The sequence below is a fragment of the Chelon labrosus genome, assembly GCF_963514085.1.
Source record: "Chelon labrosus genome assembly, chromosome: 8".
NCBI lineage: Eukaryota > Metazoa > Chordata > Actinopteri > Mugiliformes > Mugilidae > Chelon > Chelon labrosus.
This window is the reverse complement of record NC_140358.1, coordinates 25,036,832-25,056,935: the sequence shown is the minus strand read 5'-3', so window position 1 is coordinate 25,056,935 and position 20,104 is coordinate 25,036,832. Positions and strand designations below refer to the sequence as shown.

At 39.3% G+C, this 20,104-nt stretch overlaps 1 protein-coding gene across 1 annotated transcript; it reads left to right on the top strand.

Moving 5' to 3' along the window:
* The first annotated feature begins 308 nt into the window (after window positions 1-308).
* anxa5a (annexin A5a) lies at window positions 309-20,103 on the top strand. The gene is made up of 11 exons (XM_084550431.1): window positions 309-388; window positions 3,708-3,802; window positions 6,366-6,479; window positions 8,241-8,331; window positions 9,895-9,974; window positions 10,325-10,375; window positions 12,587-12,680; window positions 14,618-14,713; window positions 14,883-14,941; window positions 16,380-16,502; window positions 19,074-20,103. The coding sequence occupies exons 1-11, from the start codon at window positions 376-378 to the stop codon at window positions 19,131-19,133; spliced, it is 876 nt and encodes a 291-aa protein (XP_084406557.1). The 5' UTR covers window positions 309-375; the 3' UTR covers window positions 19,134-20,103.
* Window position 20,104: the final 1 nt, after the last annotated feature.

The following is a 20,104-nucleotide window of genomic DNA, read 5'->3' as shown; positions in this document are numbered from 1 at the left end:
TCTAAATTGGCCGTAGGTGTGAATGTGAATGGTTGTCCGTCTCTCTGTGTCAGCCCTGTGATAGACTGGAGACCTGTCCAGGTAGTACCCCGCCCCTCGCCTAATGGTAGCTGCATTATGTGCAAATACAGTATCATATTAATTGCGTCTTTTTCGAGTTTGGTTTCATACAATTTCATACAATTTATAAAAGTCTTTGTGTAAATACTTGCACGTGTTTATTACAGTGTATCCTCAATCAACATGATAAAATATTAATAACAAGGTTTGTTTTTAATATATATCTGTGTTGCTGTCTTTCAGGACTTCAGAGGCAGCGTCAGACCATACGTCAACTTCGACGCCAAACATGATGCTGAGGTTCTCCATAAGGCCATGAAAGGAATCGGTCGGTTTTCTCATGATGAGTACTTGACTGCATTGATGCTTGTGTTTCCCTTACGACTCTCAGCATGTTGCACCGCCGTAATTGACCCTTTGTTGGCCTTCTGATTGGCCTGTTGACCCCAACAACTAGAGGGCTCCTACGTGAGGTTGATAACTTACAAACAAATTGAGCTGGTAAACCCTTTAGCCAATAAACTAGAATGAAATTGAGAGGAATTAAGAACGGGTAAATGGTTAAAAGATGTGTGTGGGGTACTTTTAACAGAAAGAAATGTCACCAATGGCTTCGGCTGCATGGACAACAACACTGCCAGTTAAACCCTGGCACTAGCATTAAAAATACCTACATATTTTCATACATAACAACAGTTTAAATACTGTTTTGCTAATTAGCAAGTAATGCACAAACAGTTCTGCCCTGTAACATTCCCACTGGCCATCACTTCTACAGATTCTTGCTACAGAAATGCTTGCTAGTGGAGTCTAAATGTAACATGGAGCTGAGGCAGCTAGTGTTACCAACAGTTTTACTGTTTACTGCAGCTTCTTCAACTCTTTCTCTGTGCGAAACTTGAAATTTTATTAATTATACTGTTGTATTTTAAACCTTTATGAACCCTTCTCACACTCTTATTAATCTTTTCCATACTCTTATAAACACTTTCTACACTCTTAAACATACATATGTAATAATTTTAACAACAAAAAAATATACATAATAATTTTTACACAAAAAATGTAGTAAATTTTAACAACAAGGGAGGCATCGTAGGGCTTTAAATCAATTATTTAACTGCAACACCCAACACCTGTTACCGAAAGGACACACAACACACAACACCTCGTAGAGATCATGAGGTGAAATGGACAAGGCGCGATGCTGAACGCTTGGTGTATGCGCGGGATGATTCGATTTTATTGGCCGTATTTTCCCGCGATATAGCGAAATTTCCGCGATATAAAATTAGATATGTATGAATTAAAAACCCGTGGAGAAGCGAGTCCGTGAAAAGTGAACCACTGAGTAGCTAGGCACGACTGTGGTAACATAGGAAGGCATGACTTAACAAAGGGTCAGCTGTCCAAGTTATACGCAGGAAAGATGAAGGTAGCTCCAAATGTGCAAATGTCGTACACAGTAGGGGTTATACAGACTAGTGTTGGTGTCGACTTGACTTTTCATCGCATAATAGTCGACTTTAAAAAATCTGATGCAACCCTTAATGTACAGTTTAGTGTACAACGTTTTCAGGAAGATGTCTGTGAGATGCCAGAGGTCACTCATCCTTCCCTGGACCTTATTCTACCACTTAAGCTACCTTTGCATATAACCACGAGGGAAGGCTGAGTCTTGTTATGTATTTGTGCCTCATTAGTAGTTGCACAGTTGGTTTAAAAGGCATGCAGAGGTTGTTTTTTTCCCATCTCTCTAATGGTTATATTCCATGTAACTCTCTATAAGTTCTATATAACCGTAAAAGGTGCTATAGGAACGCTGTCAGGGGGAAACGTAATTAGAGGAGAAACTAAGCATCACCGAGTTTGAAAGTTTATACCGAGACTTCCACAGAGACGGTACGCTGCAGTAAACAAAACAAGTCAATTCGAGTGCTCTGCAAAAAAAAAAAAAAAAAACACCAGTAATGAGCGCTTGCTGTATCGCCATGGCAACAGTCTGTAGTTTGGTGTGGTGGCAGGAAAGGCTGGTAAACTGAATCTGAACTGGTTGGAATAGTTTTTGAAAAAAGATAACACACTTGGGAATAGTTACACTCAATTCTTCAAATGCAGAGAATAATACCTTCCTCATGCTGTTGGATAATCAGAGCCATTTAGCTGTAAACTAACTCAACTCCACGGCGCTCAGATGACAAGTATGACTACGTTGCTGTCCACCAACGCTTAAAACCTGCCCAAAGGATTTGATTGGCATGGCAATTGCCAATGGAAGAACCGCGGACTAGCTTTACGCCACAAAGATTGTGTCCGTTGAGTCCGTTCTTCGGATTCAAACATGTCAAGTCCAAAGTCTAGAGTTACAGATTATAAAAGGAGTAAAAACTAAATGTGTGTACAGAAAAGGTCTCCTGTGAACATTGAAGCTATTATAAATATTATCTTAATTATTTTTAACATCCGTGCAGTAACGTATGTTGCATGTATACATACATATGTGCAAAATACATACATACAATTTCTATTGTTTTTCATTTTTCTGTTTTTGCAGTTATTTAATGCTTAATCATTTTTAGCTCCTATAGGATTATTTTATTTTATTTTAAAAATATATTTTTGTCAACTGTTAAGAACAAGCAAACAGAGTGACATGTTGTAACACCACAATATTTTTGTCACCACAGTACAAATTACAGCTATTTTGGAATCTAATAATGCTTTAAAGGCGACATATTTAATTCTGATTTTCTACTGAAATCATGTGGAAGGGTTAATTAGCATACCTGGTCACGTCACGTAAAAACCTGACATTGAATTCATCAGTAAAATATCATTCAGCCAAGATGTCCAGACTTGTGGCACAGTGTCCCAGCTGCAGCATTATTAAAATATTTCTGTTTAGACACTGGCACTTGAATTACAACCTGATTATCAACATTTAACTGACAAACACCAAATTCTCTTTGTGCTAAATAAATGTAGTGAGGACGGGAGCTTAAGAAATTAGGTGTGAGGGTATTTTTACACTTCAAGTATCCTGTGTCACTTTACGTTTTGCCTTTGCTGCCGGCTGTTAGCTTAATTTGGATAAATTTTTAATGAGCTGACCTTTAACCCAATTCTCTTTTCTCATATGAAAACATTTTTAAATATAAACCAGTGGTTAGCACTCATTAAATAATAGACCTGTGATGTTAAATGTTGTGTTCAGCACTTTTTAACTCCTGATTCTACTTCCTGACAGTTTAGTGTGTACGCTGCGAGAGTGAGTACACCTCTTTCTTTTGCCAGACCTGTCACTGTGGAGCTGCAGGGCTTTGTGCCATAATTACCTTGGACTAATTGAACGTTTGGATTCCTCCCACTTGAATATACCACGAGCAGCTCTTGAGCCTGTTTGTCTACCTGAGCCCTTTTCTCTGAGGTGCTGGTGACTTTCAGGAGCTATTGATCGTTAGATCATCAACGTCCCCAATCCTTTTTATCTCCTGCTTTAAGACACTGACTCTTCGTTTGGGTTTAGCTGTCTTTTCTATTGAAGGCGAGATGTTCAGTCATGTTTAATAGCTTTTTGTTCATTAAAAAATAGGGTTGAGATCCACGTTTCACTCAGTGTCTTTTTCTGTTTTTGATTGTTGGTCCAGGTACGGATGAAGACGTCATACTCATGCTTCTGGCCGCCCGCAGCAACGATCAGCGCCAGCAAATTAAGGCGGCGTACAAAAAGGCCCACGGAAAGGTGAGATGGGAATGAAACAGAAAGACGGTGACAGCTGAAAGTTACACCAAGGGATGTTTACAGGTCATGTCAGCCACTGTGTCCACCTCCCTGACCAACATGGAGCTCAACTGATGCTCGACCCAACTACACCAAAACATCAAATCCAAATTTTAATCCTAAACAAGCTCATAACTGTAGTATTGGTAGATATTATTTGGGAGTAACATTTGCTTTATAGGGTCAGTTTTAGCTCTGTTCTAGTTCTATGTGTCTTTGAGGGTCTGGACCCGCAAAAAGGATCGTAAGATCAACCTGAAAACACAACAAAACATTACACAAAATAGTGGTTACTCTTATCTTTGCTTTCTTCTTGTGAATTCCTTCCCTAGTTACAAATTACTAATAAGAAAATTATGTGGATAAACTGATCGCATCTAGAGTGTGGCGCTCGCCAGGCCAACAGTGAACATGTGAAGCAGCAGTAGGATGTATGTGGGTTGAATTCATAATTAAAGGCCTGTTTTGTGCTATTTGGCAACATCTGTGGCAATAAGTGGTAACTGCAGGTGAGTGTTTTTGAACGTCACTTCTCAAAGATCCGAAGAGGTGTCTCCACAGACAACCAGTTCCCAGCTTTTGTGAATTTTTTGACCTGACTTCATGATAGGTGGTGATTTAATAGACATTTATTGAAATGAAAGTCTTCCACATTTCCGTTTTAATTATGCAAAGGAACACATGTACTTGCTGTAGTTTTTGGTCAGATTGTGGAGATTTGTGATGGAAAGATATTAGATTTAGTTTCTTATCACGGGATTTGTTGGACAGTAAGAATAAAATAATAACAATAATAATAATAATAATGCATCTTATTGACACATACATCCTTTAATGCACACTAATGAACGTATATTTGATTATAGAACAAATCCACTCTAAAACACACTATATATTAATATATCACTGTGATGTTGTCCTCCAACATATTGTATATATAAATAGAATGAATGTCATAATTGTTACCCTCTCATAAATGGTAAAATTTTGCCATAATTAGCATTTACATTTTGTGAGGACAGAATATCCTTTGACCTTTGACCACCAAATTCAAATCAGTTCATTAGTGACGCTAACTGAACATTTGTGGCAAATTTGAAGAAATTCCCTGAAGACATTTCACAAATATCACATTCACAAGTTGAGTTATAGCCAGAAACTTGTCTTGTAAGGTTCAAAGTTACCCCGACCTTTGACCCTTGAACACCAAAATCATTTAAATCTTTGAGCTCAAGTGGATGTTTGTGTCCAGGTGTTGCTGAGTACGGACAACCCAAGTACTGTCCATGGTTATTGGCAAATTAAAGGCATAAAATGACAAACAATTGGAAATGAATATAAATTTTATAAACATATCTTTTTATTTTGAGCATTTCCATTGCACGCTCCACAGTGGTTTAATAAAAGACTACATTTTCCACCATTTGCTGCCCCGACTACAACAACGCTTAATAGCAAAACGTGGTCAAAAGTGATGAAAAACATTTCTGTTGTACCAACACTCATCAATCGTCTGGAAAATGTTCATCACTGAAGTGGCGGTGATGACCAGCAAGAACACAAGACATGGGAATCCTACACTCTTATAGCCTCCTCAAACTGTCAAGTTGTTTTATTACCACCTGTGGAGTGAAAGCCTGCAAGTTAATTTGCCCTCCTTGGAGGTTATTGGGAAAGCATTCTGGCAATTGCTGCCTCAGGTGTAAACAGACAAAGCATCCGGAGAGAGAAGGAAAAGGGACATGAGAAAATCACGGGGTAGCTCCTGGAATATGTGTTATTATTACGGCGTTTTATCAAAATGAAGGAACCCATTAGCCTTTTATTACTAGCTCTTCTGTGCAATTTTATTCCATGTTACAAAAAGTCATTATTGCCTGAAACGACTCATTTGCAAAAAAAAAAAAAAAAAAAACATCAGAAAAGGATTAATTTGCAAGTGTTGCATGGGAATTTGATTTGACAAACTTTTAAGAAAGAGACAAAACAGACAGATGTGGATTTTATTATCTAGAAATAAGAGGAATTTTCTGCTTTTCAAGTTATTGAGCAACTAAAGAGATGATTGCTGGACCATATGCTGAAGAGCGTTGGCTGAGCACAGTAGATCAAAGGTTGCCATGGGTGTTCTGTACAAAAATACACACAAATAACAAAGGTATTCCCGGCAATCACCAAAATAGTTGGTGATTCCGATGAAGCCACCTGTAAGTCATAAGTGCTGTTTGACTTGCTGGTAGTTTAAGGAAAATATTGCATATTTCTTTAACAGATGCTTTACCAAATGTCAGCAAAGCAATGAAATGTTATTCAAGCCTTCAGTGACGTGAAGAACCCAGACGCTCGCTTTCTATTTATGCATCTGTTTGTAATTATATGAAGATAATCTTTAAGACAATCTGCCAGAGAAGCCGACACAGCTGGCGAGCATTGTGTATTTCCTGTCATTTTGCCTTTTTATAACTGGTTCAGTCATTTAAAAAAATGTTCCATATAAATACAGCTATCACTGTTTTGACTGCAGGACTTGGTCAGCGCTCTGAAATCTGAGATCGGTGGGTTGTTCGAGAGCCTGATCGTGGCCTTGATGACGCCGTCTGTTTCATATGACGCTTCGCAACTGCACAAGGCTCTCAAGGTAACTGATGACAGTTTCCCTCACATGAGCTGAAAACCCACAGATGATGAATTGGAAGGAGAAGCGCATGTCCAATAACAACAATCAAGGCGCCATTCTGTTTTAAGCCTCGCCGATAAGACGCCATGCAGAAAAACCACTGGACATCCCATTGGCTCACATAAATAGAGCCATTATTGATACAGACTGACTAGTTAATATATCTTCCTAAATGTCTATAAGATTTATCTCCAGTAAAACCACTGGAAGGATGGTTCCTCCACCCTCTATATGCCTCTTTTAGCTTGTTGATTTGGCCACATCACTCATTTACAGTTAGATCCGTATGTATTTGGACACTGACACTGATACTTTTTCTTATTTTAGCTTTATATTAAAACATATTAAAGATGAGGTGTGAACACACCAAACCAACATTAAAGACTTATAGCGGCAACGAAGGCCGACTCCACCTCACGACCCTTGTGTCTGGACCAAAATGTTACTCTTGAACACAATGCAAAGCCTACAGCCAACGGCCAGCTGGCACATACAGCCATAACAGTATGACCACTGGCAGGAGAAGTAAATAACATTGACCATCTTGTGACAATTCAGTGTTCTGCTGGGAAACTTTTGGACCTGGATGTTACTTAGACATGTAGCACCCACCTAGACCAGCCCAGGCACGCCCCATAGCAGTGACACTCCTTGATGGCAGCAGCCATCCCCAGCAGGAAAAACGCTTTAGGAACAACTCAAAAAAGACGAAGAACAGCACAAGGTGTTGACCTGGCCTCCAAATTCACTAGATCCCAAACTGATCAAGTATCTATGGGATGATCCACAGAGGCCCCTCCCCTCAAAACACAGGACCCAAAGGCCCCTGAAAACAGTTTGGATAGGAATTATGCCCAAATTAAAGAGTCCGCACATTAATTCAGTTTTATTCATTGTGTAACTGTCATTTCAGTATGTTACGGATGCACTAAAGATTCATTATGTGTAGTTATGTCGCAGGTACTGCAAGATGCTGCTTACCCTTGACACTGTTTTTGTCCCTTCACTGTGATTACTCAGGGTCGCATTTTCTAACTGTAATTTAAAAAGAAAAAACAAACAACCCGATGGAAGCTGCATGTGTCCCAGGTGTTTCATACGGTGCATAATGAAAATCATTTTTCATATGGCTTCATAAATTGGCCGACCATGTTGGAGGTTAGGCCTCTCTCTCTTTTTTTCATTAGAATATCTCTAGAGGTGCAAGATGTTAGTTTCTTTAGATTGTTGGCTTTGACTGAGCCATGTTCCCTTGCATTTTTCAATTTCTCCTTATATAAAACACAACATTTCAAACATTTTCTGCTGCTTTTTATGTCACTCTCAAGGCTCATGAAGTAAAACGCAATTGGCAGCTCTAAGGCTACAAACTGAACTTATCAGAGCGAGCACATTTGAAGGCAAAGCATTTAAGATTTGGCCTCAACATGCCCTCCTCACCTTCTGCTGCATTGCTTTGCTGTGAGGTTAATTGCAGCGAAGAGAAGATGTTTCTCTTTAGTTCTGAATCCTTTCACTTTCTAATTGCACAGTGCGCTGTGTTCACAAATCATTCTTCTTACTCTCTATTCTCTAACTACCACCATTTTAAAGTTTAGCCTGCAATATTTGACTCTTTGTTCCAGCCTTGACAAGGAAACATAATAGAAGATAGCACGGCCTCGAGAGTCCATGTTGCCTCACGGTGAGCACATTTATAAACTGTGCTTGTTTGTTTCCCAGGGCGTTGGGACTGATGATGAAGTGCTGATTGAGATCCTGGCCTCCAGGACCAGCGACCAGATTAAAGAAATCACCAAAGTGTACAAGAAAGGTGAGGAAGAGGCAGATAACGGCGGAGAAACCTGACAGTTGGTTTTAATTTAACAGTAAAGGCATTTTTAGATCTTGCATTCAGACAATGTATGTGACCGTAGGGCTGGTTGAGAACCAAAGAAACCTGAAGTAGAGTTTTATGTTTTGGTTTAATCTACTGCACATTTGCAAGTGTGTCATACGTGAACTAATAACTGCAAAGACATGGTTAATTTTCACGTAAGCAAGAGTAGTTCTGGGCCATTGGGTGAACAGGGTTTGGGTCGTCCCATGAAAAACTTTGGTTGAGAGAGTTTTTCTGGATTTACATTGAACTTGTTGATTAACTCGTTGTCTTTTCTTACGCTTGAGATTTTGTTTACTCGTTTATCTTCTCAAAAATTTCAACTTAACCCTTTATCGGGCGAGGAACCATATTTGGTAATTTCAGCAAACATTTTAAATTGCGTCCCTGGTGCCTCTCAGTGAGGTGGAGGTGGATCAGTGAAGATCAAGGTGACATTTTCAGGTAAAATGTGGTCTGCAAGGTCCACCTCTGCATGAACGGTGAACGTAACTACTTTGTTAGGTACCATGAAGAAGTGGCCTAATGTTCTAGTGGTCTAAATACATGTTTACATTTGTTTACCACTTAAGGGCAAGGAACCATATATGGTAACTTCACTGACCTTGATTTTCTACATGAATATGAAATATTTAGGTAACAAAGTCTTATGCCCTACAATAAGACTCTAGGGTTGGAATTTTGAATTTCCAAGTATTTCAATGAGTGCCCTATGAAGGGTTAAGCCTTCAACACACAGTTCTTCAATGTCTTTTACCCTTATGCTGCATTCACACTGATAGCAACAAAAAGTTACCAAACCCCCAAGCGTGACCCTGTACACAGCCGCAGAGCTGCCATTGAAGTGCTGCTCAAGTGCTCATTGATGTTGTTGGCGTCGGTTTGAAAGCTGATAGGTGTAACAAATGTGCATGATAGGTTGACACGGCACCGCATCATCTCCACTCATTTACCGTAACAAAACCTCCACGTCCTGGACAAAATCAAACCTCATATGTGTGATTAATGCTGGACTTTTTCACTTCAACTGCAAATTATCAAACGTTTTACACCAGTTTGAGATGGTGCCTCCAGAGCTTTGCACGTAAAAACTGATCTGAAAGACGACAGTGGCTGTAAAGGCTTGTATTTCTTGTTTGATGCACAATTCAAATACCTTCTTCTTTCACAAAATCCAGTTTCTTTTTACAGAATATAGCATCGTGCAGCACCTCTTCCATTTAAATGTGTCCCTACAGAAATGTAGCAGCAGCAAATTGCAAAAAAAAATAAAAAAACCTAACGGAAGATATTAGATGTGAGAATAATGGCTCAAAAGGCCAAAAGGGAAGAGCTCAGTTGATCCAGTTTGGACAAAACACAGGGCTTACTCTGGTCGCTAGCCAACTAATCAAATCTCTCATGTCTGAGATCCCCCTGCCAAATGGAGGACAGCCCGCTAGGGTCGTCGTGAGCGAGAAGAGTAAACAATCCTCTCTTTTTTTTTTTTTCCTCCAGAGTTCGGTGGCAAGCTGGAGAAAGATATCTGCGGTGACACCTCAGGGCAATATCAGAAACTGCTGGTGATGCTGCTGCAGGTAGAGCTGCTGGAAAGACTTATGTTTCCTTCTCCCGATAATGAGAGCTGCCGGTGGCGCCGTTACAAAGTCATGAGAGGTTTAGGTGTGGGCTGCAGAGATGGAGAGGGCGACGGCAGCACAATACACCACAGTGCTTTAATGTGTTTTTGTTTACAGACAGAAAAGTAATCTTCACTGGTTCTGCAGATAATGTCATCTTCAGGGTTTACCTGGGCTGAGAGAGAGGCTCTGAGCTCACCGTGTCTCCGTCCACACTGACCTACCTTTGCTTTCTGTTTGTCAACCCGTCTCCCTGTTGCTTGCGCCCGTCTCCCTTCCTTCTCGTCAACGTTTGTCCGGCTGCAAAGGGGGGCCGAGAGGAGGGAGTGGACGAGGGAAAGGTAGAGAAAGATGCCAAGGTAAGAAGCGAGAACCCGGATAATTTCAGGAATTTCAAAAAAATAACCTTAAAAGTTAGGAGGAATAAACAATATCATGATAAACCCAATGTCACAAACAAGACGTGACTCAAACACCAACTGTCAGACAAGAACTTTCTATAGTATCTACACATGGTTACTATGGAATAGTAAAGTTTAGAAAAGGTTTGTGGTCATGGCAAATAAAAATATTTCTCGGCTAGCACCAATAGACCAATGGTCTGGCATGTACCTTCTCAGTAAAATGGTTAATTTAATAAAAAGTACTCTCCTTTTATTGCTTTTATAAATGGAATCATGGTCAATATAATTATGTTTTGTTTTTTTGACAAAAAAAATGCAAAAAAATATTCTTTAACGTGAAAGAGAAAACAGATTTCTACAAAGTGACGTCAATTAATTAAAAATATTTTAGTGAATTTATAAATGATTCCACTTATAAAAGCAATATGAGGGGAAAACATCCGTAAATGCTATTTACAGGCGCCGTATTTCCTGCATGGTATTTAACGGAGACATATTTTTGTTTGTTTTGAAATAGAAATGTAGTCTTCTCTTATCGGCTTTTAATTTCATTTACTGTACATTTATTGCACCTTCCTCTAGTTTGTATGCACCACTGGAGATGGGGGTTCTCCTTCAGTGTATTTTCTAAGGGTTTAAAATAAAATGGATGATATAAAATTAATAATTTAAGTTTAAAGGCACTCATTATGGTTAATTAAAACGCATATATTGGTTTTTGGTCTTTGCCTAAAGGTGAACTTCACGCCTTGCTGCAGCTGCACTACTTTATTTCATGCACACAGACATAATCATCTAATATGGACGTTACTCCAAGGAAAAATAAGTCGCTCACGCTCCATATTTATATTAATAATAAAGAATATTTGGCCTTCAATAAGTTCAACTGTAAGAACAAACCCCTGTTCCTGTTTCGTGAACTTCGTGTTCGTCTACTTCTATCGATTTCATTGTTTGCAGCTAAAAGCAATAAAAGGGGCCATAAAAGCAACATAAAACATGCAAGGTGATGAATACTATTGACATGCACTGTATTTCCATGTTTACTGCATGACATGTTGTTTTTAACAATATAGAAATGTGTTCAATATACAATTGAAAATAGGCTCAGTTTACTGCAGATGATGATTCTCCCTCGGTGTGTTTTCTAAGGATTTAATAAAACGATAAAATAATATATATAAAATCAATGCATGATTTGAAACTAATAATTTTAAAGAGAGTCATTATTGTTAATCATAGTGCAAATAATTAAATGCAAGTCTGTGCCTTGGTATAGTCTGCACGACTTTCTGCAGGCTGGCTATCAGGCGTAATGCTCCTCTAATATAGAAAGGAATAATAAGTTGCTCACGCTCACATATTTATATTAACAATAAAGAACATTTAACTTTTAATGTGTTTGACTGTTAGAACGGGCACCTATTCGTGTTTTATGATTTGTTTTTGTCTAATTAGGCGTATAAATGGAAAATATTCTACCTAATATGCTCCGGTCTGTGGTTTTTTTAATTATTTACTGTAACATCTTGAAGATAAAAATGCAAACCTTCGCTGCAAGGCAGTGTAGATGGCCAGTGCAGATTTATCTGAGTCTCTTTTAAATGTCACGTATATGCTGAGAATTTCATCATGTCCACGAGAGGTGCTCTGAAGCTAAAGGCCAAGAGCGCCACGAGCGAGTCTTCTCTGCAGAACGGTCGATACAATAAATTCATTACAGGGTCTTAACCTTCGCCAACAGGACATCTCAAAAACCATCACTCATTAAAAATATTGAATCCAGCCCACGAGAGCATTAACTAATCCTGCGTGTATCTGCAGCTGAACGCATCCTGCTTCGTCTCTCATAGCGATGCTAACACACTGTTAAGATGCTCTGCGACCAAATTAGCAGAAATAAAATTCATCAAAAAATAGATTTTATGAACACATTCCTTATTTATTTTTTTGTGGTATGATCAAATGGAAGTTATCTGAGAGAAAACAACAGGTGCAGAGAAAACTTTCTAATAGGAGAGGCGGAAGTTTTTGCAGAGTGCACCGTCCCACATTAGTGCTGTCATTTCTGCTCGGCCCGAGAGCTCCGATGAGACATGTCAAAACCAGGTTTCTATGTGTGTGAGCGTGGATCTAAGTGTGTGTGTGTGTGTTCTGCCATTACAGGACTTGTTTGAGGCTGGAGAGGCCAAGTTTGGCGCAGATGAGGAAAAATTCGTTACAATTCTTGGCAAGAGGAGCCCGGAGCATCTCATGAAATGTGAGTTTGTTTGTTCGTGAAAGCTGTGACATGTGCAAAGCATGCACCAATCAGGCATAACATTATGACCACTTCCCTAATATTGTGCAGGTCTCCTTTGTGCCTCAGGAACAGTTGAATGGACATGGGCCATAAAACTGTGTCTATAGTCTGTGGTAAACAGACCAAAACTTGGAGTTTTATAAGGTGCAATCAACAACAACAACAACAGAAATTGTTCACAGCAAAGAGAGGTCATGGAGGAAGACGGCAAAACTTGCTCAGTGTCGATGCTTTTATGACAGAATTTCACACAGCCTCCTCATATTCAATAATTTAAGTTACTAATTCGTTCGTGTTGGCGGCACAGTGGCGTGGTGGTTAGCACTGGTGCCTCACAGCAAGAAGGTTCTGGGTTTGAATCCAGGCCAACTGGGGCCTTTCTGTGTGGAGTCTGCATGTTCTCCCTGTGTGGGTTCACTCCGGGTACTCTGTCCCACCGTCCAAAGGCATGCTGGTTAGGTTCACTGGTGATTCTAAATTGGCCGTAGGTGTGAGTGTGAATGGTTGTCTGTCTCTCTGTGTTAGCCCTGAGATAGAATGGAGACCTGTCCAGGGTGGACCTCGTCTCTCACCCAAAGACAGCTGGGATAGGCTCCAGCATTCTGTTGCCAGACACCACAGGACACCCTCAGAAGGCCCATGTCCATTCTCTGATGAGTCACAACTATTTTGGAGACCTGCACAATATAAGGAAGGTGGTCATAATGTTATGCCTGATCGGCTCTCTTACTGTATGTGGCTATAAGAGCAAAACTCCAAAACACTTCAAGCTCCATCCACACATAAAGCAAGCAACTCGTCTCCAATAATCTGACAGCTGATCACTGGTGGATAGTCCAGGCTCTGGTTGCCTAGGTAACCGTCTTGTGTATTTCCCACCAAAAATGTTTTCTAAGTGAAACTAGAAGAATGTATTACCAGTGTGTGGACCGAGCTGCCTTCACTGCTGCGCATTTGATAAGAAATTAACACCAATAATGGTGGCATCGCTCCATCTGGGCTCATGCCACACTCTAAGACGGTGAACCTGGTGGTGGGAACCAAAGCTGTGGACAGTGTTTAATTAAGGTAAACATCTGGAGAACTACATCTGTGATGGTTCTCAGTCATCCAGGTCGGGGTATGTGTAATAAAACAAACAGGAACAAATGCAAACGGGCTTGTGGGGTTTCTTGGAGATGTTTTACGACTCAACCAAACACCTTCAGATCACGAAATTATCATTAACATTAGTGGTCTCTGATGAAACATGAGACGATAAAATGATATCAAGCAAATTAAAGCAGAAATTAAATAAGATAATAACAGTAAAAATCCTCACACATCACATCACATCAGAACTGGAAAATAAAACTCCAGCACCGTCGTAAATTAAAGACTAATATTGCCATCTGAGTTAAATTAAACCAGAGATGGATGAAAACATTGTCTGTGGAGCTCAAAGTCTGACTCAACTTCTCTCCTGTAAAATATTTTACTACTCGCACAGCTTGGTTCGCTCATTACAGACAATAAGCCGCTAATTATCTGCACATTGCAGCATGTTGTTAGTCAAGAATTCATCTGTGTCTGAACAAAAGACTCATTTTATTCTGCAAACCGGTCTCTGGTTTAAATAAAAAACTAAAAAAAAAAAAAAAGCTTGTTTTAAATACCTGATACTTGAATCAGACACTGAAATCTGTTCATATTTGCTGCACCAGAATGTTTTTATTATACAAAGCTATTCAGTGTGTTTAGTGGTGTGTAGTAAATGTAAAGTGGTGACATATCGTGCATAAAGACATAAAGTAAACGTCCAGACAAACACAAATCAGCTGCCCTGAAGTGAAAACACACCTTTTATTTTTCATGCTGAGCCCGGTTTGTTCCACACTCTTTTTAATTCTCTGTAGTATTCGACGCCTACAAGAAGCTCTCCGGCTTGGATATAGAGGACAGCATTAAAGGCGAGACCATTGGGAATCTGGAGAGCTTACTTCTAGCTGTTGGTAAGACCGACAATTTATCAGGGTGACGCTTGAGTCATTACACACGGGCACAACGCATCAGTCTCCCGCTGTTTTGTTTTGTTTTGTTTTGTCATGCATGTAAGACTTTAGCAAATCAATGCCAGTATCAGCTTATCGTGATAAACTGGTCATGTTTTTGTCTCCACAGTGAAATGCACAAAGAGTGTCCCGGGCTTTTTTGCTGAGCGTCTGTATAGATCTATGAGGGTGAGTATCATCGATCTACCCAGTCTGTGTATAACACCGTTAAATGCGGAGAGAGTGGTAGACTTTTCATTTCAGATAAATAAACAAAGATACAGCCAGCAGACTATTAGCTTAGCACAAAGATTGGAATCTGGGAGGGGGTGGGGAAGCTAGACCCACTCTTTTCAATTTCATTTAACTCTTTAAATGTTGAACATCTTCTTTTTTACTGCGTTCAGTAAAGCAAAAATCTCCCAAAAAAGATTAAGCTAAAGCGTTAAAATGAAAAACTGCAGTTCCTCAAATGACCACTTGAGGGTGGATTATAAAGTGAGTCGCGCCCATTTTAAAATGTCCACATTAAAACAAAAAAAGACACATTTTGAGCCGTTTTAGCTGATTTACACATTCATGATAACTATAAAGGGGGAAATTTCAGCTTAACTGGCCAATTTGAATGGTATAAAGGTTTAAATTCAGATCATTTTTAAATCAGTTGGCAATTGGGCGGAATCAGGAACTACCAAGATGGCGACGCCCGTAAACACCACTCAAAACTGCTCTTTAGGAAATTTACGGGTGTTTTTCACTCAACCAAGTCTGAAAAACAATTTTAATTGACTTTTATGTCACACAGAAATCTGCAAAACTGTAAAGCACTGGTGTCAAACATACGGCCCGCAGGCCAAAACAGGCCTGCCAGAGGGTCCACTCTGGCCCGCGGGATCTTTAAGCTATAAAAGTAACTGCTAATCCTAATTTGTCCACTAGGGGTTCCACTGTTTGAGTCAGAGTTGCAGACATAACACGACACTGAGGGTCAGAACTAAACGGATATGTTGCAGCAATGTGCTGAAATTGTGCTGATTTTTCTTAAGGTTGTTCATATAATGTTTTTGTAAAAAGATAGCTCATTAAATGTTAATACTTTCATAATGTTTGTGCACTTCTTTTGCACTAATACAAACTGGGCTGTATGTGGCCCCTGAAATAAAATGAAACAACACCTAAATCTTCCAAAAACACTTAAAAATAAGCTTGACGCCATATCCTCCTGACTACCAGTAAACAAATATATACATATATATTGTCCAAGCAATCACAATGTTATTTAAATTCCCCAATCTTTGTAAGGTAAAAAAAAAATTAAAAAAATTAAGCTATCATATAACTGATGGACGACATTTTCCTTAATGAGAAAGACAAAGGTACCAAAGCTCCACTCCTTCACATTTCGTATCATTGAAAAGCTCTAAATGTCCTCTGTAGATACCAAAATGAGTTATTTCAGTAGTATGCAGTGGGTGGGAGATATTCAGGTTTACCAATGTCTCCACAGGGGACAAATTTTAACTACTGGTAGTCAGGAGGATATCGAACTCACAGAATTTAATTAAAGACATAGCTAGCCAGCTAGTGAAGAGCATTAATTCTGATCCCTTGTGTTCTTATATTTTAGAGAGCAGGAACTGATGATGACACCCTCATGAGGATTATGGTGTCCAGGAGTGAGGTGGACATGCTGGACATCAGAGCCAGCTTCAAAAAGATGTACGGCAACTCTCTGTACACCACCATCCAGGTACTGCTCCCCAGAACTGTTCCATAGTGTGGTTTTTATGATAAATCTTTAATAGCTTGGCCCTTCAGAAGAAGAAGTCCCTCTGCACGACTTTAAAGCACCAGCTGGATGTACTATAGCTATGCCGCTTGTGTCGGTGCAGTGATGGAGTGGGGATTAGTGATTTACTTTAAATGTCTTGTTCATCGTGATGAGACCGCTCCCCTGCTTTTCCCACAAGCTGAAGTGAATTAATCTATTCTCCTGGGGCCAGATGTTCCTACAGTGAAGAGTTATTGCCATTCTCCTGTAGATCTCCCAAACGGCCAAACACATAAATAAGATACTTAGAAAATAACCTTTGAGTAAATGTAAGAAAATACGCAACAACCGATGTGTTTTTTACCATTTTGCTTAATTTTTACTTGATTATACCAATTATTATTTAACTTAGACACGATTTATGTTACATTTTGGTATTTTCTATTCACATTTCGTGTTATTTTTTTATGAGTAGACCCTGGTCATGTATAATTTTTTGCCTTGTCAATCATTTTCATTGCGGCACATTCACATTCCTTTCACCTCCACTTTTTCCTGCCTTGACAACTGCATTTTTATGTCTCCCATAATTATTAATATCTGTCTGTTGTCTGAATGTTAATACAAATGGATCCAAATCACAATTATGACTTGGACTAAATAATTTTTTTTTCTTTCCTAGCACACAAATATATAATATCAGTAAAACTGGTATAAATTGTAAAAATTGTTCCTCCTCCTTCGACCAATGAAGTCACTCGTTCATGGTGATTAAACCTAAAATGATTGGTGCTAAATTATCAAAAGACAGTGCTTCATAAATCCAACAGACATGATATAAACATCTCTGCCTCCAGAATAAAACATCTCATTAGAAAACGGTTCAGTTTTCACTTTGATCCGACGACTGCCAGTTCGCTAGCTCCTGTTAGCAAGTTAGGAGAAATAAACCGTTTCTTGGCATATTTGCTGCCTTCAAGCGGAACCGTTGAGCTGTGGGATAAATTAAAGGATTAAAGGATTAAAGGAAGGATAACACACACAATTATTGCCACTGCTAGGAAACTACCGGCACCTAGAATCAATGAGGCTAACGGTTTAGCAGGCTAATGGCCGGATGCAAAGGCATGAAAACTGGTTAAGGTGACTGAAAATAACAATATATTATAAAAGGAAAGCTCTATACAACAATATTACAGTACATGTCTGAAAACGTCAGCAAACACATCATAACTTGTTAAATTGTATGTTAATGGGCCAACGTTGGAGGGAATTCAAATCACACTCAGCACAATCACATTTGAAGGCAGCAGATTGCCCTCGCGATCACGACGTCTTTGTATAATTTATTCATTCAAATACTAAATAAACTGCAGCTTTTCTGTTCCTGGATAATTTAAAACCAGCAGTTTTGTCAGTAACTGTTGTTAGTAGTTTCTATCCATCGAGATATGCCCAATTGGGAATGAAAATGAATGCATAAAAAAAGCGAATAAATTAACAACTTCTTTTACAACTTGTGCCAAACACTATGGAGCTGAACAATCCACAGAGTTTACTGTCGTTCTTTCTGTCTGCGTGAAAGTTTCCATAGTTTAATTTGGTGAAATTAGTTACTCTTTGGTATTGAGAGAAATTTTTGGCTGCCTTTAAAGAGCGTAGCTGACTAGCTAGCTGGTTAGCCGTGTGTGATGTTTACGAGTAGGCTCAATATAAACAACGCCCTCTTGTGGTATTCCTAAAGTCATAACTGGAAATTTTCAGAGCTCAGACGTAGTTTTCGTCATAATTTTAAAATATGTCAGATAAGGAAAATGCAACTTTTGTATTTTGTACATTAACTTACCCGCTCATTAGCTCATTAGCTAAACCGTTAGCCTTGTGATTTCTAGATGCTGATAGCTGCTTACAAGTGGTGTTCTCCTAATTTACACCAACGTTTCCGCTTGAATGGCTTGAATGCCGCTTACAAAGTACAAAGTGTCCCCAGCTCACAAGTTCCATTTAAAAGCAGCATTAAATACATACAATTCAAAATTAAAGATAAAAACTACAGCTAGTTAACTAGCTAGCTGGCTAGCCGTGTAGCACCTGTCATTACTGAACAAAGTCACAATTGCATCATGTCAGCATCTGCTATATGTTTATGTCTAATTTTAGAATAGGTTTGCCTGGATTTTTGTTAGCTATGTGGCTCTAGCTAACGTAAGCTAGTAAGCTAGCAGATGCTGAAGACGTGTGAGCGGCTGTAATGTCAGGATGTTGAGACCCACAGTCAACACTTTTACATTTCAAGAGTCACTTTTGCCAGAAGGGAGAGGTTCAAGGTTTTTTGCTGAAGGACACATGTGGAGAGGAGTGGCAGGAGATCGAACCGCCCCGCGCTGCAGCCACCCACATGTCAGAGTGGCATACAAAAGAAAAACAACATAACAAACGACTGGATATTGTGAAGCGAGAAATGACAGAAAATAGAAAGGAGTAATTACTGACATAAGTCCGTAAATGAAATGAGATAAAACTCATAATTGTGTGTTTTTGCTCTTGCAGGAGGACACAGATGGAGACTACCAGAAGGCTTTACTCTACCTCTGCGGGGGGAATGATTAATGCAGCTTTATGATGTGTTTAGCAGCACTGAATGATGAGCCGCTGCAACGCTGCGAGACAAATGAGGATGAGGATATTGATCCAGAGTTCTTCCTCTTCTTCTTCTTCTTCTTGCTGACTTTAGCGTGCTGTTTATTGAATTAGTGTGAATTACCCTCTTGTCATTTTGACTTATGATAGTATCTAGAGCTTGAATATCAGTGACAGTGCACTCACTTATTAGCGTTAGTTTAATGTCAGACATAATTTAACCCATAAATGGCTGGGGTGCAGTTCCGTTTTAATTTTAAAGATGAGAACTCAAGCACTGAGTTTGCAGTCGTTGAACCTTATTTGTTCGCAGCATGTGTTAAATGCAGATTAGAAAATACAATACGGCTGCTGAATTATTAAACCCTACATGTCGACAACTCTGCTGCTCCCATTAATTAATTACGAATGAGAAGCCGATCCGAGGCTCGAATGGCAATGCAGCTGTCGGCGATCAATAAGTGATGGGACGCTATTAGACATTTGTTGACTCATATAAAGACATCTATTGCCTCCGTGTCTTCAAACATGACGGGAGGCCAGATGTCAAACACATGAGAAATGGCTCAGATGGTGCTGGAGCTGAGCCACAGGGTGGCAGCAGAGTTTAAAATGAGCACACTGTTACTCTGCACTGGTTTGACTTTGAAAATAAGCTGCCTGAATTCATGTAGCCTCACTCTTTATTGTTTAATTTAGGATTCACAAAGTTTTAGATTAATATTATTGTGTCTGCACTGTTTGTTTGTTTTTTTGTCTGGTTTGCGTGTTTCCTCTCATGTCACTGTAATTCAACTTCACACAATAAATACATTTAAATCTGAATCCGTAATATAACTTAAAATAAAGTGACTGGTTTGGGACATCCTCAGAACAGGAGTTTGCAATAATACAAGCTCATCAAAGCATCTGCGGTTGGTGATTAAAATATTATTATGTAC

Excerpts from the sequence above, each read along its gene's own strand:
- anxa5a (XM_084550431.1), top strand. Across the intron at positions 8,332-9,894 it reads CACCAAAGTGTACAAGAAAG|AGTTCGGTGGCAAGCTGGAG; the intron begins GTGAGGAAGAGG and ends TTTTTCCTCCAG. Across the intron at positions 10,376-12,586 it reads AGGTAGAGAAAGATGCCAAG|GACTTGTTTGAGGCTGGAGA; the intron begins GTAAGAAGCGAG and ends CTGCCATTACAG.